General features: G+C 51.5%; 5 protein-coding genes across 5 annotated transcripts; 2 read left to right on the forward strand and 3 right to left on the reverse strand.

Moving 5' to 3' along the window:
- Window positions 1–2,054: 2,054 nt before the first annotated feature.
- On the reverse strand, window positions 2,055–2,821 carry CTRU02_207342 (uncharacterized protein; the record flags this gene model as incomplete). Its single annotated transcript, XM_036719268.1, has 2 exons — window positions 2,055–2,193; window positions 2,259–2,821. The coding sequence occupies 2 exons, from the start codon at window positions 2,819–2,821 to the stop codon at window positions 2,055–2,057; spliced, it is 702 nt and encodes a 233-aa protein (XP_036588975.1).
- Window positions 2,822–9,345: 6,524 nt separating this feature from the next.
- CTRU02_207343 (phosphatidylinositol:udp-c transferase pig-c) lies at window positions 9,346–10,929 on the forward strand (the record flags this gene model as incomplete). Its single annotated transcript, XM_036719267.1, has 1 exon — window positions 9,346–10,929. One exon carries the CDS (start codon window positions 9,346–9,348, stop codon window positions 10,927–10,929), a length of 1,584 nt encoding a protein of 527 aa, XP_036588974.1.
- A 633-nt stretch (window positions 10,930–11,562) lies between these two features.
- CTRU02_207344 (uncharacterized protein) lies at window positions 11,563–12,275 on the reverse strand (the record flags this gene model as incomplete). Its single annotated transcript, XM_070204870.1, has 2 exons — window positions 11,563–11,713; window positions 11,767–12,275. The coding sequence occupies 2 exons, from the start codon at window positions 12,273–12,275 to the stop codon at window positions 11,563–11,565; spliced, it is 660 nt and encodes a 219-aa protein (XP_070061403.1).
- Window positions 12,276–13,449: 1,174 nt separating this feature from the next.
- On the reverse strand, window positions 13,450–15,921 carry CTRU02_207345 (uncharacterized protein; the record flags this gene model as incomplete). The annotated part of the gene is made up of 1 exon (XM_036719265.1): window positions 13,450–15,921. One exon carries the CDS (start codon window positions 15,919–15,921, stop codon window positions 13,450–13,452), a length of 2,472 nt encoding a protein of 823 aa, XP_036588972.1.
- A 6,980-nt stretch (window positions 15,922–22,901) lies between these two features.
- Window positions 22,902–23,632, forward strand: CTRU02_207346 (uncharacterized protein; the record flags this gene model as incomplete). Its single annotated transcript, XM_036719264.1, has 2 exons — window positions 22,902–22,976; window positions 23,057–23,632. The coding sequence occupies 2 exons, from the start codon at window positions 22,902–22,904 to the stop codon at window positions 23,630–23,632; spliced, it is 651 nt and encodes a 216-aa protein (XP_036588971.1).
- Between the last annotated feature and the right edge of the window lie 1,249 nt (window positions 23,633–24,881).

The raw sequence follows: 24,881 nt of genomic DNA on the forward strand, positions 1-24,881 counted from the left end.
TGAAGACAAGATGGCCAAGATAGCCATCCACATCTACCGCTGACGATGTAAGCAGTAGAAGACAAGAGTATTCTGGCGGAGTGTAAAGTCGGCAGGCGGGTCCTCCTGGCTATCTCGGCTTCTTTGAATGAACTTAATCGTATACATCAAAATTGTCAGAGCCTCCCGCGTAAGACAGATTACATGAGAACGTAATAAGTTATGACGATCGAGCTATATCTCGCCACCAGCGCGAGGGTGATCATCTTGAAGCCTCCGTTTAGCAGGTTCTATCCTTGGCCCGGGGCGAAGCTGTCACAATAGAGGACGTATACCCAGAAATTGCCGCGGCCCAAGTTGAGAGTCAACTTGGCGCTGACCCAAGTCATGTTTGGGTTTCCATCCTGTTGTAGCTACCTTAGTCGCGTGGATCATCTAGCCAACAGTGTCGTAACGCCGCAGCCTTAGCCCCTTGATCCCAGAAAACTTGAGGTTCTTGCACGCAACCAAAAACCTCATCTACAGTAGTAGTTACTATACGAGTTGTATAGCAAAGAATGTGGAGTACATGGCATATTGACAGGGGCGTATATGCGGTATTATAAAGGGGATGGCTGTGGCCCTCCACACAGCAGAACGGGAAGTATACGACACGGCGGGTGCCGTACATCCTTGAACATTGTTCTAGAAATATTTTTTTCCTAGTGCCGGCCATATACACTGCAAATGAAGGTAGTAGGAGGGAGGGGTTGAGGGGGGAGGGGTTGGACGAGATTGTCTGCGGGAACGGGTACTTTTCATTTCGTGATATACGGCGTTACCGGTGCCGACATATCCGTCCTGCGCCAGGGACCAGAAGCTTATTTCAGCAACGACAGAGCCCGGAAGCACTTGGGGCGTGCGGTTGGTTCTTTCAAGGGGGGCTCTCGCTCGGTTTTTCTCCCCGTAGATCTTACTAACTAACGCTATGTGTATGGTATGGCCCCCCTTTCTGCGGTTAAGTCGGGTAGTGACACGGAAAGACGGCAGCAGCGCTACAGCTATTATACATTGTGGTAATTCCCGACATGGAAAAAGATATACGGCGCGAGATTTACTGCGGCACTTTTATATGTAAATCCTGGGCTGTTTTGAATCACTTAGAGACTGGCATTTACTGTTGTCGTGGGTGCTAGATCCACGATTATGTGGCATTATTAGTCCTCATTTGATGATAGTATAGACTTTAAGAGTGGCGAAAGGTTTAGGAGATGGTCAAAAGACCGCTTCGTCGAGACGGGACCCATTATATTCTTCAGCCACGTCTTTCATTCCTCGTATACCGTCGTCTTCTAGAACTCCCGTCGTCCCTCGAAACCTTTCCGCATCGCCCAATTCAATATAACAACACATCGTTCCTTTGTTTAAGGTTTTCCGTAAGGTTGCTGCCTAGGCGATGTAGGGGACATCCCTACCCGGCTCGGTCGTACGGTCGAAGATCCTCATTGAAGTCGGGGGAAGTAAGCTAAAAATATGGCCCCGCAGTGTAACGGGTTGTCCTATCTGCGTTGGCCTACTAGTTGCCTGCCAATGGTCGTGTTCGGCAACGTGGTGAAAGCTGATGGCTTCGTTACCCGGCAAGACGTCGCTCTTCGTTTTTGGGTAGTATTAGCTCGTCGGGTAGTGGTGCGAAAGGCAGGTCCATAATCGTAAGGGATGAGATTCGTGATAATCAGGATGGTTGTTTGTCGTCGACGTTCGGTGTTTCGCTCAGTGTTGCCCACGTATTCGGTGCCATCACGATTGACTCTCCATCAAAGTGCTTGTACCAAGCCACCGCACCTCTTCCGTCAACCTTCTGACCCTCCACTCGTAGGTTCTGCTCTCCTTCCGCCTCACAATTAACCTCATAGCTGGGTATCAGTTCACACAAGATGCCAGGGGGGTAAAAGATAAAATCTTCATCTCAATTCCGTAACCAGCGCCTCGCTCATTAATAAATAAAATGGTATCGCAATGTCTAGAATCACATTAATAGCCCGTAACCTGAATCCATGCCCCCCTTTTTCTCTTTTTCCCTTTTAATTCGTAAGCCCTCATAATGCCTGTCTCCCCACGTCCTCTTCATCGTTACAGGGAATCATATCATCTGACCGGAAGGACAGAGCCTTGCAGGACTTCTCATCCCCTTCCAGCCTGATTTGTCCTTGAGGAGGAGAGTAGTGTTTGCGGACCCTAAGTCTGTTGTTAGTGTACTGTTCTGTTTTTTAAACTAGAAGGGGTCGTGGGATAATGCTCACCCTTGGAAAGTCGTGCCGACGGTCTCCAGCACGAGAAGGACGAGGACCAAGGCAATCACTGCGCCGAGAACGATGAGGTCGGGGTGCTCCTCGAAGACGGCCATCGAGGGTTTGGGGATCTGGACGGTCTTCCAGCAGGGCTTGAATCTCCTTGAGGGGAACAGCTCCGCCAGGCCGTCTTCGAGAGTTTGCGGCTTGATGGTAGAAGGGGTCCCGTCGCCGTTCACGTCAACCACTCTCTCCTTTCCGGATTTCGGGTGCTTTGCCAGGGATTGGAGGTAGTTGGTCTTGAGTGGTCTCGGAGCGGCGAGGACGAGTGACGGGGGGAGGACTTTGGAAGGGGAGATTGGCCGGTTGTCGAAAACAATCTCGACCTTGTCGTCCCCTGATTCCTGGATAATGGCGACGGGGCGCAGGCGGTGCATCGACACGCGTGTTATCCGGGTAAGACGGTGTGCCTCATCCTTCACGTGTGCCATCATGTCTGAGATGGTCATTGGGACGGGCACTGCCAGAGCCATCTCGGCGAAGCCAAGAGCGCAGAGGAGTGTTGCGGGCTTCATGTTTGCGGTGATTTCGGTAAGAGGTGTTGGGATTGATGTGAGGTGTTTTTGTCGGTTACTCTCTGATAATCGTGGATCGACGTAGCCAAAATGTAACCAAAATAAAAACTTTCTCCCAATAGATGAATGGAATATGTCAAATCCAGATAACTGTCGTTAAGTCCTTCGAGTGTGGACTGTTGTACGATTCCAAAGTCTTGGTGTAAGTTGTCGAAACTTCTGCAGCTGCACCTATTCCACCAATACGTTGAAGCCAAGGCGTGTAAACGGCAGTTTGTATGTATTACAGGTGCGCTTGGCGACTGGTACTCTTGCTGGGTGAGTGGGTGGTGTCTGTGTCGAGGTGTGGTGGTGATGCGGGGGATGAACAGCCGTGGTGGGATGTCAGGTCTGGGCACCCGATTTATTAGAGGAAAATAGAAAGGGTGGCAGAGAGTCAGTCAGGCACGGAGAGCCCGAACGCAGACTAAAAGACGGGCCCGGTGGTGGAGGGCGATAAACCTCCAAGGCGAGTGAAACAAAACAAGTAACGGCTCTAGTGTGGCTCGCCGAACAGTGAGGAATGAGAAGATGGGATGAGGCGGTCGTGTGCGAGAGAAGGGATGGATGGATATGCCGGATGCGGGAGCGCAAGGGCAGAAGAGAAGATCTGAGAGGACGTGTTCGTGTTCGTGGGATGATGTGCCAAGCGGTCTTATAATATTAATAATATAGACAAAGAGAGAGAGAGACAGAGACACGGGACACGGGGGGGAGAGAGAGAGTAGTGAGAAGGGTGCTCGTGCGGAGTGAGGAGATTAGTCTGGAATGGGAACATCCGTAGTCAGTAGGAGGGCGAGATTGTGCGGAACTGAGAGGCGGCGGCAGGTATTATTATGTCAAGAGTGAGCGGGACGAGAACGACAACGATGTAATAACCTACGCATTGTGATTAACATGGCCTGCCTGGCTCAGCCCAAAGACGGGCAAAGGTCTGTCTGTTTCTCTATTTTCCGTTCGCTTGGTTCTCTTGCAGACGGCGGTCCAGCCCAGTTGGCCAGGGCCCTGTTCTCGTTCTGCTCCCCTCAAAAGCGGGCGTCTATGGGGTCACCGCTGGACTCTAGGCTTTTGGGGGGTGGGCAGGTTCAGGACCAGGGATCTAGGCTCGACCGAGGATGCAGGGATAGTCTGGACCCTGCGAACCACGGTGCTCCCTGTTGCCAGCTTCGGTTCGAACCAGGCTTTCCTCCCACACGCTGCTGCTATCTTGCAGGGTGTGTCCCGATTTCTTTACCACGGTGGTCCTCCTCAAGAATCTCTCTCTCGTCTTTAAACTTTGGAGACAGTCAGATTCCAATGCAGCTAGCGCTACCGGCCGCATTTCAGTCCAGCACGACAAGGGACGGGCACGGCTCACAACCAATTGATGACTGACTCTCCGTAGGCCTAAATAGTATGTGTTACTACTGTGATAGGTATGAGAATGCGAGAGGGTGCCTGCCGTTGGAGCCGATCTGTTGCAGTGGTCTCGGCGATCCTTGTTTCTTGTAATGGCCTTACCTTTTCGACTGAGGTTATGCCGGAGAGTCCGTACAATGTCAACCTCTGTGCACTTCGGGACTCGGTTTTCTCGGCACCCATGTTGAAAGAGGAAGAAAGGCTGGGAAAGGGAGGGGGGTTGTTTGCCTTGGGGGGAGATCTCGTCTACCCTCCGACGTGTTTTCAATCGTCCCGATTTAGGATCGAACGAGATGCATAAGCTGGTTGCTGGCGATGAGCGACCGAGGTACTAGTAGCAGAGGGCCAATAGGGAGGGTTGGCAAGCCTGCACTACCTCATTGCCCAATCCTAAAAGCGCGTTGGCTGGCTTGCTGGTTGTGTTGCCATAAAGGTTAGTGAGAACCCCAAGCCCCCCCTGGAATTGACTCTCCAATGTTCGGAGCACCATGTACGGAGGGAAGAGGGTCAGGCACTGGGCACTGCTATAGTATCCGTACAGGGCACCCCATAGACTAGGTGAGGGCCCATTATTTTCAAGCGGGTGCGTGCGGTTTGTACCCTGGCGGCCGAAAAGAAGAAGCGAAAAAAAAAAGAAAAAAAAGGGCCGCGGGATCCAAGGGAAGCGAGAACAGCCAAATAGAACCCTAAAGGGAAAGGTGCACATCCTTGCTGAGATGTCCCATGTGTCACGCTCGAAGGCAAGACGAGGGGGGGGGGGGTCCCATGCATGTGTGAATTCCTTCAGTTCCATTGGGTGTTGGGTTTGTTCGACAGCAAGACATTGCCAATAAGCGCGCCTCACTGGACTCGCAGGTATCTCGTTCAGGGGGGGAAACACTCGACGTTTGTCGTCACAGCCTGAGGTGAAGCTCGAGATGAGAAGTATGGGGGCTCCCTGGAGATGTGCGCCGGGGGTTGGTTTTGAGGTAACACCAAATGTCAAGCTTTGCTCCGCTAATTCACATAATTATTCCACGTTGTAATAGGCAGTACAGTAGAAAACACCACCGTGGGGCAAGGGGTCAGCAGAGAAGTCAAAAATACCCTCAACGCTGAGAAGCGAGGGGTGGAAAGGTAACAAAGCTGACAGACAGTATCCATAATGGAGTAGTGGCAGACTATCAGCTTCCAGGGCCAGCAGTTTGCAGAGCTAGCTGATGACCCCATTAGGACAGCACATTGTCTCATCCGCCTCTGTGATTCGCCATTACAGACTGAGGGGGATTTTTCCAACAATTGTGGCGGGTCGACACTAAGAACCAGCCCGTTGGCATTTACTACTGCTCTGGCTTTGCAGGATGCACTTTTGGTCAGCCAAGCACCCAAGGTAGAATAAACCAATGGGCAGAGCTCGGAAAAGACTTAACAGTGTTTTCTGTGAGAGGCATTAGATTAACCATTCACACAGCAGCTCAGCAGTACCACCACCACAACCCCTACTATGTGCAGCAGCCCACCCTGCGGAAATTCCCCTTTCCCACCACAAGACAAGCTTTCCCAAGTCTTCTCTCACAGCTTGGCCTCCTGTCGCCCCGCATCCTCATTTCCCCATTCTGCCCGTCCACATGTGCGAGAGGAGCACGTGGGGAGATGCCCTGTGTGAGAGGTACCAGCATTTGCCTGTCGGCCGTCAGTAGGGGCCCTGTTGAAAATTATCAGCCCATAGCAGCGGAACTTCAGTCAGCATCGCCGCTTCCAGGCCGCTGGGCAATGTCGAAATTCCTCGGAGAAAATAAAATAAAATAAAAAATGAGCAGAGAGCCCAGCCCGCGACAGGGTACTCTTGTTCAATTAACACCTCGCATCCACCACTCCGATGAGAAGCACACGGACACAATTAATGGCTGGTTATAGTGCCTGACCATGTCCCATGTGGGCGCCATCGAATTGCGCACGGCATGCGGCAATCCGCCTCTCTGTCTACCATTTTTTTGTAGTCCATAAGCCATAGTGATAAGACACGTTCGGGCTGGACTAGGCCCCCTGCCATCTCTACCATCACTGGGCTATCTGTCCAAGTTCGTGTTAGCCCACCAACTATCCGTACTCCGTACTGGCTCCTTTTTTAACGCCTTCCGCCCGGGATGCTTAGTCACGTCTTGTACTTTGTACCACATAGTAAGAGTGGTATATACTACATACCCAGCTCCCCCACGATGCTTGGCACAACCTCGTACAGAGGGAAATTACACTAAGCTGCGCCCGACTCAATGCAAACATGACATGCCGCTCACTTCTGGTCAATGATGCATGATCAAGACAATGCCACCTAGACCAATCGAGGGGCAAATGACAGATTCATTCAGATCCCGTCAGCAATTGATCGTCTCGTCATGTAACTCAACCAAGCCTTGTAGACGACGCTGTGCAAACAACAGGCCCTTTTTTTTTTTCTTTTTTTGCTGTACTGTATGCCGAACCCCCCTACGACTTACGGATGAAGATAACAACCAAATACTGGTTGGTGTAACTGCTCGACAGCCCCTTTTGCCTGGAGCGGTCTGACGCTAAAGAACACTGCTGCAATCCAAGTAATAGATCGACACCAAGGATCCACTGATGGACATGGACCGATGCTTGCTCCAGCTCGTGTTCAGTTCGTCAAACGCCTCAATGCTCAAGACACGGAGAATGCCGTCGACTGCCTAACAACGAAAAGAGACATGGAACCGCCCATACCTCAAGGTGTTCGAGTGCCTCACCAGCCCCGCAGACGTCTCTCTGGCTTCGGAAATGGCACCACGGGACATCCCTTCGATCCCCTTCAAAAACTATGTGGAAAATGCGACAAGTACCGCTTCAAAGCAAAATAGGTGCATTCGCTTTCATCGCAACTGGAGCCTGACTCCTGTGACAGCTTCATTCCATCGCACCCGACGTCTCCACATCGGCAGAAACATCGAAACCCGCTTCTTCTTGCCCTGGTGTGAAGTTGTCTGAACGTCAAAACAGTTTCAACACATTCCCACTCGTAAATGCCCATTTCGGCCCATTGAGAATGGGAGTTGGGACGTCGTGAATGAAACCTCTATGGACCTAAATCTGTACTTCGCCAAGCATGTCCGGCAATTCCTGCTTCGTTGAGGTCGACCCTAACGAAGGAGGTAGAGCCGAGTGTTGCAGATCACCGGTTCATTGATGACATCAAGCTTGCTCCTGGGAGACAGTCTAAAGAAGCATGATCGACCATAACACTGGGCACTCTGGTGACCGAGCTGAGATGGTGAGGCTATTCAGAGCGGGCATCATTTGCTAGCTTGGACATCTAATTGTGCCAGACCAGACCAGACCAGACCAGACCAGCGCAGAGACACAGCACGAAGTATGCTCAATAAGGGACATCATCCGGATCGCCCGCGAAGGTTTCCCAAATTAAGCGGTAGCATCCAAGCGAACTCTTTTCCAGCCCGCAACGGCTGCAGGTTGCTGCTTTTCCGGCCTAGTCCCTGCACTGCGCGGGCGGCGGCGTAGAAGGGGTCTGGACCGGTCGACCTGGACGCTGACAGGACTGTAAACAGAGAGCCCAGGGAAGCGGTCGTACTAGCCAGCTCGGGACGGCAGACGAGCACGCGACCACGAATTAAACACCAGGCAGCCAAAATAAAGCCCTGGTTATTGGTGGTAGGGGGGGAAGCTAGTGTGTGCTGCGGACAACGCAAGGGTAGAAATTCTCGTGAAGCATACTTACCACGCCGAAATGCCAGATCCAGTGGCATGCTCGTACTGTATGGCTACGGACAGAGTCCTGGCCTAAGAACAAGCAGTAACAAGCTTTGGGCTACTGCGGGTCTCCCTCCTCTTTGCTGTGAAGATTGAGCTGCTTCGGGTCCCCCTAAAGGCGAAGCACATGCGACCTCTTCGTATTACGAGGACCCGCGACGACGGTAACGGTGATGCCGGGTCTCATTCGGGAAGGCGGTGCTTACAGAGGGAGGTGGAACTACATCGAGGCTCATTGCCCCCCCTCGGGAGTCGGGCGAAGGACACCGGGCTAGTGGACCATTACGATGATGCCGGAAAGCGTCCGTCAATATAGTAGACACCCGTAGAGATTCAGTGGTTTGGAGCCCGCGGGTTGCGCCGACGGACGCGTTACTGGAATTCGTGACGATCATTTTGGTGTTTCGCAAGCTTCAATCCCTTCGTCTGCCCGGAAAGTAAGGAACAGAATGGGACCGCAGCATCATCTTCGTGTTCGACACGCAAGCCGATTTGTGTTTGCGTGTGCTTGTCCAAGAAAAAGTCACCGAATTGATCCCTTACAGGCTCGGTCGTACAGGGTACGTGGCTGACTGCGCGTCACCAGAGCGATTTACTGGTGGATAGACAACGTTACCGTAGTGGGAGAGGGCGCGCGCAAGATGTTGCTTTGCGATGCGATGCAGGTATTCACGATTCCAAACTATGGTTGCATTTCCGACTCCCGAGTCGGGCAAAAGTTAAGCTTGGTTGGGGGACGGCATGATTCCCTACCCTACCCGCCTTCACCTACTTTCAATCCCCCTGGGTCTCGCGCAAAGTAGCCTATAGTGCAATGCTGCAGAGGACACCAATAGTACCATCTGGCCGGCTGGATAAGGTAGGTGCGATCTCTTCTGCCTCTCGGCGGATGCCGCTGTTTTCGGCCACCGAGCCGCCAGCTAAAGATTCCCAATTCAGTACTTGGATCCGGGCAAGAGAGACCCTTGTTAGAAGTCGTAAAGGGTACTAGTAGCTACTACACTACTAGTAGGAGCTTTGAGGGGTCCACCAATCCCCTTTCCCCGTCTGTGCACGCTTCCCTCTTTTTTTTTCGTTTTTTTGTTCTTTTTAATTTTATTTTTGGTCCCCCTGGCACGTTCTACCATGCACAAGTTGGTAAGTGAGTGGGCTTAGCTAGCCTTGCGCGCCATCGTCCAACTTCAATCCATTTGCGACCGCGAGGCTGAGAGGGTCTCACTCCTCAACGCCAGTAGCCCATCACCGAACCAGCTACGTCAGGCCAATTGATTCCTGTCCCTCGTAACCTTTTTATCCGTGAGCTGCGCCCTGCAGCTTCCGGCTCGATGTCCCCGACGACGCCGACGGATTACGACACCTTCCCGCTCCTAACCCGCTCTTCCACCCTCCCTGCCGGCCTCAACGGCGGCATCAACGGCGCAGCCTCCGGGCCCAATGCCGGCACCAACTCCGCCATTGCTTCAAACCTCCAATCTCAAAACCGATCTCACCTCGCCCCAGAGGATGCCTTCCTAGCGACCTCCCCTCCCCGTCGTCAGATTCCCTCCTTCGACGCCGGCACCAGCGCAGACCACCGCGCAGCTCGCGCCCGGCTCCGTCACAATGCCGGAGGTCTCGACCCAGACGGCATCCAGCACCGCTCCCGCTCCCGCCGTAGCCGCAAGCGCACCTGGAAGAAGCTCATGTGGGTGAAGCAGAGCTACCCGGACAACTATACCGACCAGGCCACCTTCCTCGAGAGTTTGCAGCGTAACCCGCGCCTGCAACCCTACGACTTTTGGCCTTTGGTGGCTGACTCGACCGTCATTGTTCAGCATGTCTGTTCCGTCATCGTCTTCATCGTCTGCTTCGTCCTCATCTTCCAGGAACGCGTATCGCCTGTGTCGATTGTCTCGTGTGGCAGTCTGGCGACATGCTTAGGCTGGCTGCTGTGGGAGCGTTGGGAGGCTGATGAGGATAGCATCATGGTTGACCAGACCGGCAGCGGCGCTGCTGCTGGGGCAGGAGCTGTTGCGGGGAGGAGGGATACGGTTAGTCGGAGGACGGGTAGTATGCCGAGACGCCCGTCGTCGCACGTGGATGAGTCCTCTGCAGCGACGACGGCAACCAGCTCCGTCACAAACTTGTCCACCACCGCAGATCGTATGGCACGGCATTCGCACTCTGCGTCCGCTAGCTCGCTCATCTCGTCCGCCTCCGCCACGTCTCAATCTGCCATCCGTCGTCAGAGCCAGGAGGTGACGGGCAATCCGCCCCCTCGAAGGGCATCCTTCCCCCTCCCGGGAGACGACACAAGCCGGCTCCACCAACGCCTCGGCACAGTCAAGAGTGCCGTCCTGATTTACTGCACTCTCCTCGGCCTTTCGCCCATCCTCAAGTCCCTGACGCGCTCGACGTCAAGCGACAGCATCTGGGCCATGTCCTTCTGGCTCCTCGCCATCAACATCTTCTTCTTCGACTACTCAAGCGGCGTGCACGTCAACATCCCCGCGTCCCTGTCCACCAACGCCGCGCTGATGGCCTCGACCGTGCTGGCCAGTCGACTGCCCTCCACAGGACAGGTCTTTAGCCTCACGCTGTTCAGCATCGAGGTTTTTGGGCTTTTCCCCGTGTTCCGACGGTACGCGCGGCACCGCAGTTGGGGGTATCACTACGCCATGACGGTCTTCCTCGTTCTCGGCGCCGGGGCCGGTGTGGGCATCATCGTGGGCGACAGCGGCGGCGCGCATTTCCTCCCGTGGAAGAGCGCCGTCGTCGGCATGGTCGTCAGCGTGCTCATCGCGGCTATCGCGATGGGGGGTTGTAGTTGGTGGCTTATCGGTTTGCAAAAGTATAAGAATGAGATTTACGGGCCGTGGGATCCTGCCCGGCCCATCATTATGAGTCGACGACTTTGGGATGACGGGTGATGGCATGGTCGTCTGAATTTGATAGATGTGAATTGAGTTTGTTCTGTAATGCGTTGATCTCCGTGGTGCTTCCTATCTTTCTGTCCTCGCTGGACTCTAGATTTTTCAAGCTCACGGCAAATTGTACAATGTACTTTGGGGCGATTCGCACGCGAATGTCCAGTCTTATTGCACCGAATGTCTAGTCTCATTGCACCAGTTGCCAAGATGTCCCTAAGGGCACGATACTTGTCGATGCGGTCCTCAGGTCGAGAACAGCTTCTAGACACAAACTAGACTTAAACTGATCGATTAAGGCCCTAATTAATCCTCCGCATCGATTGATGCGGTTGCGCTATGGAATATCTAGTTATGGACCACCAAAAAGGAACACCGCTACCTGCCAATGTAGCCTCCGCTCGGTCCATCGTTATCTATATCTATCAAGGCCTGGCAACACCACCATGAATACCATGGAGTCGCTAAACGACATCACCGGCAACCAAGCGCCAGAGACAGTGGGTGATGTAGGGAGGGGCGTGGTTATCCGTCTCAATACCCAGTATGCGGGCAATTCGAACGACATCATCAACTACATATGTTAGAAAACGGTGACCCTGGAAGGCTCGAACAAACAAGCTTACATGGCATTGCCTAAAACGCTTGATGAGTGCTGGGGAACCCGTTGATGTCGACAAGCGTAGTGGGATCGATCAGGGCATGGAGAGGAGCTTGAGGCAGCACAGGACCAAGATGGTTCTTAATAGACTGCCGATTTGCTAAGCGCCGTGACGTGTTAACCTCGCTGGAAAAGGTCAGCTTGCATAACTCAGGTTGGAGATATGCAGAGGTACAAACCTGGCGGAGGCCTTTGTGTGAATGCCTGTCTTGATCTCATGGACCTCGTCTTTGAGTCTTTGAGAGGTGAAGTCGAAGGCAGCGACGTCAGACTTGATGGCAGCGACGTCAGACTTGAGGACAGCGACGTCAGACTTGAGGACAGCGACGTCAGACTTGAGGACAGCGACGTCAGACTTGAGGACAGCGACGTCAGACTTGAGGACAGCGACGTCAGACTTGAGGACAGCGACGTCAGACTTGAGGACAGCGACGTCAGACTTGATGGCAGCGACGTCAGACTTGATGGCAGCGACGTCAGACTTGATGGCAGCGACGTCAGACTTGAGGGCATCGAACTTCGAGTTGAGGACAATGAGGTTGTTGTTGATATTGGTCGCGATGGATAGGCCCTGGATGATCTGTTGATCCCGGCTCATGGAAGAGAACACTCGAGCATCTGCTAGGATTTGCTCGTCGATGTGGACGGCCGGATTGGCGTGCTCTTCTTGCGCCGTGAATATCGACATGGTTGAGAATGGTGTTGTCGTAGAAATTGAGTGAAGCCAAAATTGAGACTGGGACAAGAAAAGATGAATGTGGTTGGGATTGACAAGACAATGTGGATGTGGATGATGTTGAGAACAGAGGCAGACGTAGGTAGTGGGAGAGGGGGGGTATTTATAAGATTTGAAAGTAGGGGGACGGGTCGGAGAAAGGTCGTGACTGCAAGCGGAGGCCAAAGTAATGTAGCTGCCTGGATTAAGCTGTTGAAAAAACCGCAGAAAGAGCAAACTCTCGTCTCTAATATCAAGGTAGGTAGGCAAATGTACCACTTCCCTTTTCGGCATGATTTAGGAACCCCAGGAAAGAGTCTCTTGACTGAAGAAATAGGTACTACCCCAAAGAAGCATACTGAGAGAATGTCAGTCTGCCTGATGTCGAGATTTGGAAGGAGTTGCTGCAAGAAGGTGTATTCTTACCTTGGTTTAGATGTACAACGGCCGCTCGAGCACAATCTCCGGCACAGTACAAGGACAGTTTAAGGTCATGTCCAGGACCTTGCCGGTTGCCTTCCGAGTTGGTGTTGTGAAGATTTCACGATCTGTCTTTTTAGGGGCCTCATTCCAGCATCAGTAACGTATCGAGATGTATCAAAACGCCTCGTATTCTTGATGTCTACTATACACGAAAACCAGGATGTCGCGGTCTTTCTGTACGAACCGACAAGCCCAGCCACACGAGCCAATGCCCATACCAATGACAGGTCTCCGATCTACCAGCTTCCACCATCCATGTTTCCAGAAGCTCTTTCCTCCCAGGCATCCTGGCCATTTCCATTTCTGTCTCCAGAAGCTACTTCACCCCATACGTCACCTTGATCGCTGCTGCTGGGTAGCTCCCCGCCATTTGCCTCAACTGGGCCAGGAATGGAAGCCACAGAGTCGATACACTGAAGAACACTGGTGGCGTTGCCTTTTTTTGCTTTATTTCTGCGCTTTAATTCTTCGTATGAGCAGGCTGGTGCCAAGTCAGTTCCTGGGCGGGTATCTCTGGCGGATGAGTCTTCCTTCCATTGACAGTCTTTCTCGATGTGACCCGACTTCTTGCAGTTCTTGCAGTACACAAGCTCATTCTGGCACTGGTTCTGGGTATGTCCAAACTCGCCGCAATGGTGGCAAACTAGTGTAGGGCATTCCTTCTTCATGTGGCCCAATTGTTTACATCGTTTGCATTTCGGTGTGGGACAGTCCTTGTTGACATGGTCTTCAGAGCACATGAGTGACATGCCCGAGCTGGTTTGTTGGGACAGTCGCCGGCCTTGTGACCCAATTCTCCGCAACAGTTGCAGTTGATCGCTCGGGTTTTGGCCGTCTTGTTGGAGGCAGGGTTGTGAAAACAAGCAGATGCCTTGTGACCTTTCCCTCTGCAGTGAAAACAAATCTCACATGGGTCGCCTGTGTGGCATTTCCAGCAAACGGAGCAAATCTTCATGCCTAAGCAAACCTTGTGATGATCAGTTGTTGCAACTTCACCGCACTGCTGACAGAGCTTTGGGACTTTGCAATTGGGCTCTATATGACCAAGTTCACGGCAATTAGTGCACTGTACTTTGGGGCAATTCGCACGCGAATGTCCTATCTCTTTGCACCAGTTGCAACTCTTCACAGTGACAGGGCAGTCATCATCGTTGTGGCTTGGATCCTCGCAGTTGGTGCAGGATGGTATTTTGAGAACACATCCGAGACGTCTAACTGCTGCAATGATTTGTCCAGGTTTGCTGTTTTCGAGACGTGGAGAGTTGATCATTCCAGCATTGATGATAAGAATCTCGCATTGCTGTGCTCGGGTGGTGGCCAGGCAATTGCGATTCGGGTCCACGCAGAATCCGGCCTTGTGCGTTTGCACGTAATCAACGATAACCAGATCTCGCTCCTCACCTTGGGAAGAGTCAAGGGTTCGGACTTCAATCCGTCGATAGTCCTCGCCTGAGATGCTTCCCTGGATCCTCTCATCCAGCAGTGTTTTTCGGTACAAGTCAACTTGAGCTTTGTACAAAGGCAGGATGAGAAAGTTAGCCATTTTAGTCGAGTCGACATTCTGCAGCTGTGGGTTTTTCAACATCTTCTTGACTTGACTAACCACCCATCTCACGTGCGTGATGTTCATTGATGAGCTTCCAGCCAGAGTCGCCTGGGCAAAAGGGAACTGCAACACCACACGAGATGGATCATCAATGACTAATGATTCACCGACTAGTCTTTTCATCTCCTCTGAGAATGCAACTGTTGAAGGCGACCAGTTCCAGTCAGTACGACTAATGGTCTTCATGCGATTTCCATAATTAATCTTGGACGAAACCTGACGAAGGTTTCCTCGGAGGCGGTGAGTAACGTCCAGCCATCCTAGCTCGACACCGGCCAAGACTGCTCTCTCGAGTAGAGACACAGACATCTGTCTGATGAATGGATTGTCGGTTCTTTTGGAGTCTTGCCCAACGTAAGGCTTGAGCTGTGCCGTGTCCCCCAAAAAGAACCAAGCACGAGGTTGATAGTGAGCGAAACTGATAAGTGAGCTGAGTTCTGATTGACGTGCGGCTTCGTCTATGAACAACATTTCGGCTGAGAAACGTTTTACCGTTGCACTAGCAGAGACCACTGATGTCGTGCAAATGATGCCTTTAAAGTCGGCCAGCATATCGTGAAAAACATTCTTGACCAACAGTCGCGCTTCCTTGAGCAGATCGTCACTCAACTTGCCATCTCGATCGCTGATTGTAAGGATGTCCCTAAGGTCACGATACTTGTCTATGTGATCCTTGTAGTAAGCAACGGCGGCGGTATCTGCGCATATGTTGGTAGATCGAGTCCGCTTGGAACGACTGTTCTCGTTCTTTTCGTTCATTTCGAGACCCATCTTCTCAAACTGGTAGATCGCAAGAAACTGATATGCTCGATCTGTTGGGTCTTGTTTTTCAGCGTCGGAATCCATTGCTTGGATGACATCTTGAGCCTTCCTTTTGTCGAAGTACTGGTAAGAGTTGACAGGGCCGGGTGCAAGAACACGAATGACAGACTTGACCTCAAAGTCCAAATTGTACAGGCGCATGATAGTCGGGGAACCTTCCAGGTCCAGCTTTTGGAAGTATTCCTGTAACTTTTTGGCCATATCATCCACTGCCTGATTGTTCGGGGCAAGGTACAATGTTGGCACAGGTATTGCTGTTCCCTGTCCGAACATGCATGCTGCGACAATGAACTTGATCAGTTCGGTTTTTCCAGAGCCAGCGACTCCTGGAATAAAGGCTATTCCAGCAGGCAGGTTGTTAAGGCGACTGATTAGGAGCTTCTTGGCCGCGTCCAGTTTCTTGTACTGAGATACGATCTGCTCGGGACACGCGAACAGCGTCAGTTGGTTTTCGGGCTGAGAAAATGCGCGAAGAACTGGGAAGATTTCATGCAGGTTTACAGTGGGCGTGCTCTCAACACGCTTGAAGCTCTGCACATAGTGGAAAGCTTCGACACTCTGAGGTGCGATCAGTACGTTTGTGGCTGACGCGGGATTGTGAAGCGCATTGACGGCAAAAACCTCTGCGCGAATGGTTTTGTTTGATGCAGTACGGCGAACGAAAGCTGTGAGATTGTTTTGCTCCTCATTATTAATAACTGACGCCATATACTCGTCAATGGAAGCAGATCTGTTCAGCTTGATGAAGGGCAGCTCCACGGAGATTGGCTTTCGCTCACTATAGTCTTCTTCCGCGTCGTCTCTCGTCTCAAGAGGGCATGATGCCAGATACACTTGAGCATCGTCCACGATCTTTGGGAGTTTGTAGTCCATTCTTGTTGCTGGAAACCAGATGTCCTCATTGTTTATGGGAACATCGGTGTCTTCGACTTTGAGAAATTTAGCCTCATTCTGTATGAAAACACGAATGCGCGCCGCATGATCTTCAGGGCCGTCATCACCCTCATCCCCATCGACGCTGTCACGGAACCGCAAGCTGAGAATGGTTTCATCGTCATGGGATGAGTCCATGACACTCTCAAGTTGCTTTCGAATAAAAGAGATGAATTTTTTCTCCATCGCGTCGGTATGGTCTCTGATGTGGTTGAGGATATCCTCAGTCACCTTGTTCACGTCTGGACGAGCAACCGAACGCTTCAAGGTGGCGTTGGGAATTCGGATGTGGCAGGACTCGCCAACTGTAGGAAGGTATATATCGTGTCCCTTGGGTTTGATGATGACAATGAATTGAGAGTTGTCGTTGGAGCTTTGCAGAGGAATCACATGTGCAGAGAACTCGGATGATACCACGTCGTGAGCTGCAGCTTCTTCTGCGAACGCCTGATTTGCAGCACCAACAATCTGAGTGACCATGTATTGATCCTCGTTATGAAAGCGCACTAAAGGCTCCTGTACAGGTAATCCTTTAGGCAAAGTTTCACCAATTCTGGGAACATGTCCAAGAGGCATGTCGTGGCTTCGAGCGCTTTTGGGAAACCATTGTGCCATTGGATCCTCAGATCTGTCTGCACTAAGTGCTACTGCGAAAACGTCTTCAAGTACTTGCGTGAGACTGTCTGTGTCGCGGAGGAGAGGCTTATTGAGCAAGAGGCCAATGTTGATGTTGCCCTGTGACTCAAGAATTTGGGTAAGGATAGTAAGGTCGTGGTAGCGGCCGCCGTGGGTGACATTCCACTTTCCACGCGCCTCACCTTTGTCGAAACTCTTTAAAGAGAAGCCCTGTTGGGTTGACATGTTCAAAGTGACTTGTGAGGCCACAAGAGATATCTTGATCAAACTCGATCGCGCGACAGCTTCGTCATTGTGGCTATTCAAAGCCTCTCGAGCCTCTTCTAGTGACAGGTCGACGACACTGATGTCTTCTATGTGACTGAAGTAGACCAATGCCTCGGCAACGCGGGTATCAGACAAGCTACCCTCGTAAAGATGGAACTCAAGCTTCAGGTACTTGTACATCAATGGCGAAATGGTCTCAGTGGAGATTTCGAGCTTCACCGAGATCGTTTCTTTGCCGCACTCCCCGATTGGTTCTGCATTGTGTACAGAAGGCATTGACTTCCAGGTCAGATCTCCGTTCGTGATTGTGAGCAGGCAATCCATGATGCTCAAGGAGTCCAAAGGTACCCACTAGCGCAAATGATTAGATGACATGTGCGAGGAAGTCGAATCATGAGCGAGTCACAAAACTTACATCGATGTTATAAGTAAATCCTTCCTCGCCGTGATCCTTGCAAGGGTCACCTGAGGGGGCGCCATCGCGATTGCTGTTTTCAGACTCCATTTTCAATTCACTGTAAGATTATCCGTCAGCTGTGTATCAGAAAGCTTTTGCGATGTGCCGAAGGCAGTATTCTCCATACGTGAGGTCTTCTTGCTCCTGAGTCTTCCAAGGATCACTTGGAGGGACTCCATCGCCATTGCCGTCTTCGGATTCCATCCTCGGTTCACTATGAGATGGATTCGTTAGTGCATACTAAACAGTTGTGCGCTGTGCAGAGAATGATAAACTGCCGTCTCTAATCTAAGTGTTCTACTCCGACGCCAGAATATACTGAAGTAGCAGGAGCCGATGGGAGGAGAAAGAAAATTCGACCCAATCTGAACAGCCGCGAATCCCGTCGGAGGAAGTCGCGCATCGGGTTCAAGGAAATAGGCAACGCGTCCCCATGAAAAAAAAAACTGAGAATGGCGAAGATACAGACTTACCTTAAAGTTATAGTAATGGGCAGAAACTTAGTCTGGTTGACACGGCAAGGGTGGGATTATCGTGCCGTGAAGAGTGTGGCTGTAGTGTTTGGAGGGAAAATTTTGGTAAAGAAAAGCAAAAAGAAGGGGGAAGGCAGGTGGGATCGAGGCTCAACCGCTCAGACACAATTCTCAAGTTGAGGTTCTTTGCAACGCAAAGAGGGGGAAGAAGGAGGAAAGATAAGAGCAGGGAAAGTTCAAAGTGAGTTGGGGCGGGCTGTTTATAGAAGGAAGAAGAGATCCAACCGCTCAGACACAATTCTCAAAGTTGGAGGCCTTGCGCGAGGAAGAAGAAGGGGGAAAAAAAGAGAAAGGAGGAAGAGGGAAGCAGAGCAAAAGAGGAAAGGGAAGTAGACGAAGCAATCGAGTGAAAAGTGGGTCGTAAACCGACAACAACAAAGCCTGCGTTACGTAGAGGGATATAACTGTCTAAATCTGAGATTTCAATGGAATGAATGCCTAAGAAGGAGCACCGGGAAAATCTCTGCTTTCAGGCTCTTTCTGGGCTACCAGGCAGCCAGGGTTCCGTTTGTTGCTGTTCATCTCTCTTGCCAACAACGAGAAAGTCGAACCGCGACACAGATACTCGATCCCTTCCCAAATGAAGGTTTCCAAACACGAAAACTATGAATTCCTCTTTTCGAATTATTTCTGTCCTTTAATGATTATTTACAATCAAAGGTTTGTAATTCAGTTAATTTTAGTAGACGTGGACGTCTAAATAAGGTATATTTTGTCACATGTGCGTTCAAGGATTACAATGGAAGGTAGGGCAATGACACTTGCTCAAAGTGGTAATATGCGGATGAGCCTCTGCATTCTTGAAACACCTCTCTAAGGCAGGAGTGCCCGTACGCGATATACTCAGTCCGAAAAGAATCCTAAAACAAAGCAATGTCCTCGTTGCGGCGACCCCTTAGCTTCCCATGAATCCAGTGTTAATTTAAGTACGCACCAACAATCAAAGCATAACATTCAAAAGTCTCGTATCCATTCAATACCAGTCTGTCTCCTCTTCAACATCAGCGTCCTTGTTCTTAGTACCAATGTTTGTAGACTCGGGGATCGTGGTGCTCTTGGCGTTATCAGACTCAAGTTAACCAATTGGTGATGGCCGGGCCGTCTCCTGTCAGGGCATCACGAGCGGTATCCAACCTGGATTTCAACTCTAGCAGGGCCAGTTCTTTCCCAAAAGAAGCGTCCATTTCACTCTTCTGAAAGTTTCTCCCCTTGTTAACTGGCGTTGATTGTAGTGGCTGGCTTTAACCTTTATTATTTTGATTGTGTTTCGAGGTTCGGTTGGGCGCGGCAGCCCATCCAACTTCAATGTATCAGCACATCTTTGAAGAAAGCTGCAAGAAAACCGGGCATATCCCGTTACCACCCCAAAGTAAGCACCAATTTGCGTGGTAGGTTACTGAGTGCAGTTGAAAAGAGCTAACAGACCAAACAGCAAGGGAAGTTGCCGGCTCACCTCACAATTTCCTACGCCAGCCTAAGCATAAGAAGCCAGAGCACTGACATATAATCATGTTAACTACAAAAAACACGTTTCGCCAAGCGCTTAAAACCAAATATGGGACAATCTAAGAGAAGTTGAACTATAGCTGAGCCACTATTAGCGGTCAGGAAAGGCGTAGCAAGTTCATAGACACAGGATTAGTGGGGAAAACCCAACAGTAAAAGAGGAGCCCGCCCGAGAAGGAGGAGAGGAGTAGTCTTAAAACGAGCACATACACAGCTAGAAATGTCCTACAGAAGTAAAGACTTTTTGATAGCACCACTCCTACAGCTCAACGGCCAAAGCCTTCCTACTCTCACATCTCGCATGGGAACGGGAAAGTTATTCGCATTTCGCAAAGAGCGACTAGGCAACTGACTTGTAAAGGCAGGTTTCCAACGATAGATGTATGATGGCCAGGAAGATGTTTTAAATAATACAAGAAAAAGACGAGACATTAACAGAACAACCGACCAAAACCAGAGACGGCGGCCACGAGCATGTCCATGCTCACCACGGATAGGGAGGAAATCCAACAGCACAATTATCAATCGGCGCAAAGACTGATGACGGCGAGAAAACAATCGAGGTACGAAAGTCGTTGAAGCATTACATAAGTTGTCTCGTCCCTTCCTCACCTCCCTAAACATGCAAGTACACTCTGAAGGGCTAAATAATCCCCGCAGACGTATTCCTCCAGAGCTTCATAACATCAGGTTCACGGCTTTCGAGACATCATTCTGTTATTTAGGTATGATGACTCGGGGTTTCTCGTAAAGAGGTGTAACCACGTCGGCAATTGACAAACTCATAGAGGGAAGAGACGGTCGTCGTGGAGATGCTTGCGGGACTCAGCAGACATATTAAGACCCGGGCAAAACGCAGCAGATGACCATGCATTCCGTTCATTACGCCCAATACTCTTCAGCTAACGCATACCGAGACCTGTCATTGACAGGTGGTCGTCTGGTTGGGTAAAGTGGATTAATATCTCACCGTGGCTGGCTACTTGTGGCTAGACCTGACGGTTTAAATCCACAATGGCAATGTCTCAAGGCAGGGAAAGTCTCAGTTTACGAAGACAACCCTTAGCAGAACGTGCGGTTGACCGGTTCTTTGGTCATGAGAATTCCACCTGCTCCGACTGTACTCGTCGGCCAAGCCTGGACTTTTGTCGGCCACGACAACGTGGGGACTCTGCGAGTGTTTGTTCGGGGAATGTTGGAGAAGAAAACTAGTTTACGCAAGAGGTAGACGGTCCGACTCCAGCCACGACGGCGCATCCAGCAGAAAAAAAAAAAAAAAACCGTGGCCGTAGTGTATCGACAGCAATCAAAGTGTGGATCTACAGTGGGTACTAATAGCTGAAATTACTTGGGTGGATGTAAAGGACGTGGTGTTGTTACAGTTGCGGGGAGCCGCAGTACAACCAACCACAGCGCCACGAGCACTGCCAGGTTTGTCTGCCAGCCGGGCCAACAGACGGGCATTAAGGCTCGTGTCGGGTGGAGAATGCGCGAGCGGATCGGCAGAGCAGCGGCGCAGGAACGGTTCGGGGAAGCTTCCAAGTCGCTCGGTTGTTCCGTTGTTATTCATAGTATTTGGGTCTTGTTGCTGGGAAGGTAAGGGGGTAACATAAAAAACAATACATTTGGTAAGAGATATTACCTGGGTATGTTTAATATAGACTGAATGATTGCATGATCCAGAAACAACCTGCCAATGCGGAGATTGAAAGAGGGAGGAAAAGAAAGAAAATAACACTGCTGCTGGTTGATAAGGCGACTCACGAAATTTCATGTTTTAACCTTTTTTTTTTTTTTCTTCTTCCGTATGATGAAGTCTCCATTATGATTACCGGGTTGTCCGGCGGGCGTCGGTGCGAGAGAAATTTGTTGTTGCTTCTTATTGCAAGGAAGATATTACCTCTATCGAACTCTGTTTAAATTGGTTCAATCAGATGTTTGTCGTGGGGCTCGTTTCTCCCACTGGAGATGATGATTGCTGTCGGCGGTCTACAAGCACTACCCCAGTTTGTCTTTTATCCCTGCTCATCTCGCACCATGTCACGCCAACCCGGCCGGTAGTCAGAGCATCTCCCACCACTACTAGGTGTTAGGGGTAAGTATAACCCGCTGGATGTGTCCTGTGGAGTGCAGACCCACACTAGTTTTGAGAATTGCGACCTGACTGGTCCAGAAACTGTCTAGGAGCTGGAAGTACCTATGGTTACATAAGCAGACAGAGCACGGCCACAGTTACTCGTCAAGGGGGTTTTACTTTGGCCTGCAACCGTAGTAAGTCAACCGCATGGCTGATGTGAGAATGCCCTATCAAGCCCTCTGCAACGGCACCCATGAGACAAGACAGTACGTAATGTTTGCCATCAAGGAGAAGAGGGAGGAAGAAAAAAAAAAAAAAAGAAAAAAACAGGTCGCTCGCTCATTCTTTGCGATATTGTCTCAGCACGGCCAAAAACGCCACCAGGCAAGCCTCTTCAACGCGTCCGTTGAAAGCTGTTGGCATGTTCTGAGCACCTGTCATCCAATCAAAACGCACGGCCACTACTGACTTTTTGTTCCTCTGGAAACTATTTTAGGTACGCCAGGACCTGCAGGTCAGCCAGTGGCACCTTGACTAAGACATGCGGACGGACAGCCCCTGATGAGGAACGACACAGCCCAACCGGCGACTTCACTTTACTCGTTCCCACTGAAGGAAGCAGCAGGAGCCTGTGGCGTGGAGTGGGCATTGGGGCCAAGAACTCAAAGGACTCGATTGGATGCTACCCTCAATGTGCGAAGTTTTTCCCGGTTGCAATGCTGCTCGTTTCTCGACAGCAACCCAGAACCATGGTCGAATGTTCCTGGCCAGAATCCTTGTCGAGTTGCCAGGTCCAGCTTCCAGCTCCCAGCTATGGGCCCGGCTGAGAATGGTCATCACCCACACCAACACCCACCACCACTCAAACACACTCCCACGACACCCTAGCAAGAAATGCAAAGCTAGCTCCTGGCTAGGCCAAAGAAGCTAACGCCCCCCCTCCCCTCTGTTTCCCGAGTGGCCGCGCGGGCTGTCGGCGGATAAGCTTTGCGACCGAACAAGAATTGGGAAATAGAGCTCCTCTGGAAATGGGGAGCGTCTCGGCAGGGGTTCTACTACGACTCACCCAAAATATGAAAGTGGTGGCTTGCTGATGGAGGGAACCGCATATTTAGCTCCCCTTCCCATCTGCCCACATCGCGTCGCAACCTTCTTCCTCTCCTCTTCACGTCACTTATTCTAATCCCAACGTCGCCTGTCCGCTCTGTACAACACTCGACTTCACCTGTCCCAACCAAAGTCTTACAGAACTATCTAATCTCAACCACCACAAGTCAAAATGAAGTTCGCTTTCGCTCTCGTTGCTGCCGGCCTTGTTGCCGCCCAGGACTTCTCTGGCCAGCCCGAGTGCGCCGTATGTCACACCTCCCCTCTCCCGCCAATACACCGTCACACATACAAAAAGTACAATCCCTCTAACATGATCTCTCATAGATCCCCTGTCTGCGCGAGGGTATCCCCAAGGTCGGCTGCGCCCTGACCGACACCGCCTGCCAGTGCACCAAGGAGAAGCAGGAGGCTCTCGTCCCCGCCGTCGCCGGCTGCCTGCTCGGCGCCTGCAGCTCCGCCGACCTTGGTAAGGCCCAGGAGGCCGCCGCCGCCGCCTGTGCCAAGTTCCTCGCCACTGCCGGTGCCAGCACCCCTACCGGCTCTGCTGCTGCTTCCGTTGCCTCGTCCGCCGCTTCTTCCGCTGCTGCCTCCGTCAGAACCTCCATCTCCGCTTCCGCCTCGGCTGCGGCCTCTGCTTCTGCCTCCGTCTCTGCTTCTGCTGCCTCCAACGCCTCCGCCCCCGTCGCCTCTGCCTCTGCCGCCGCTACCTCGGCACGCAACGGAACTGCCTCCGCCAGCCTCCCCGCCTCCCGCACTCCCTCTACCACCAACCCCTCCGGCACTGGCGCTGGTGCCAGCGGTAGCCCCTCTTCCTCCGGCAACGCCGCCCCCCAGGGCACTGCTGCCGTTGGCGGTATGGCCCTCGCTGCCCTGGCTGGTCTCGTTGCTGTTGCTCTGTAAGAAGCTTTCGTGCTGGCAGTTTCCTTTTTTTTTTTTCTTGGAATGGTCACGGTTCTAGCGAAGTGAGACGTGGATGTGTAGGATGATTTACAATGGGACGTCTAGACTCTTTAATGCGGTTGGGCGGAAGGAAAAAAAGTTTCGCCATATCATGGCCTGTGTAGTATTGTTGCCACGGCGGCAAGCATCTGTTCCAAGAAGACAGGGTTATATAATAAATGAACACGTCAAAGACCATTGTTTTTCATCCTCACCTGTGATGCTTCGTCTACTACTAATATGCCTCTTCATGTCTGTCACTATGTCGCCCTTCTTCGGGTATGAGCGTGAGGCAGACTGGCTCATCAACACAGGACGAAAAGCGGAGAAGCCAAACCTTGGCCGTGCAGCGGGCGCCGACCTCCGCGGGGGAAAAAAAAAACGATAATTCCAGCTGCTGACGAGACGAGAGAGTATCTGGGTTTTAACCTTTTTTTTTTTTTTTTTTCTCTGTCTTGCCACAAAACAGCTGCTCCTCCATCAAACGTCTTTTCCAAAGTTCAGTGCCGATTGGCCTCTGCGCCCCCCGACGCCAGTGGTCGGGGTGTCCCCTGGTGTTTACCGGCGGAACTCAATCTTGTTTTCGACCACTTGACTTTCGACGACTCGATGACAGTCGATGTCTGACGCGTTTTTTTTTTTTTTTTTGTATGTACGAATACGGTGGATCGGGAGCATCCATGTCTAGTGCAGCTAGGAGCTCGGACTGCGTTATTGTATTATTTTGTAATTTGAAAGGTTTTTTGCTTTTTATTTTGTTTAGTGATATTGGAGATAACGTTTGGCTGTCACGCGGGTTTGAGCCTCTTGGCGGTCTAGACGGTTTTAGTGACGTCTGCAGGCGTCCCGGCTGGACTCGTCTGTCTGCATTTTCACGGTGACACGGCGCGATCTGGGGGGGGGGGGGGGGATTACGTCGAGCACTGTCTGTTTTCGGGCGATTTGTACCGAGAAGGTGGGCAACTCGTATAGAACGAGGCAGGCCTGTAGTAGTTCCGCATCCTGGCGGAATGCATGCTGACGGGCGTACATTTGCATGCGGCGCTGACGGCTGCTGGGCTGACACGTTTGCTGTTGTATAGTGGTGAAGTGACGAGCTGGGGTTGTCTCATGTGAGGCGCTTTTGTGTGGCTGGCAGATTAGATACTGGGATTGTTTGCTTGGGCGAGAGCCGATAGGAGGGTCGGTTGGTGTGGGATTTGTTGGCGTC

This window comes from Colletotrichum truncatum (assembly GCF_014235925.2).
Source record: "Colletotrichum truncatum strain CMES1059 chromosome Unknown Contig_0004, whole genome shotgun sequence".
Classification (NCBI taxonomy): domain Eukaryota; kingdom Fungi; phylum Ascomycota; class Sordariomycetes; order Glomerellales; family Glomerellaceae; genus Colletotrichum; species Colletotrichum truncatum.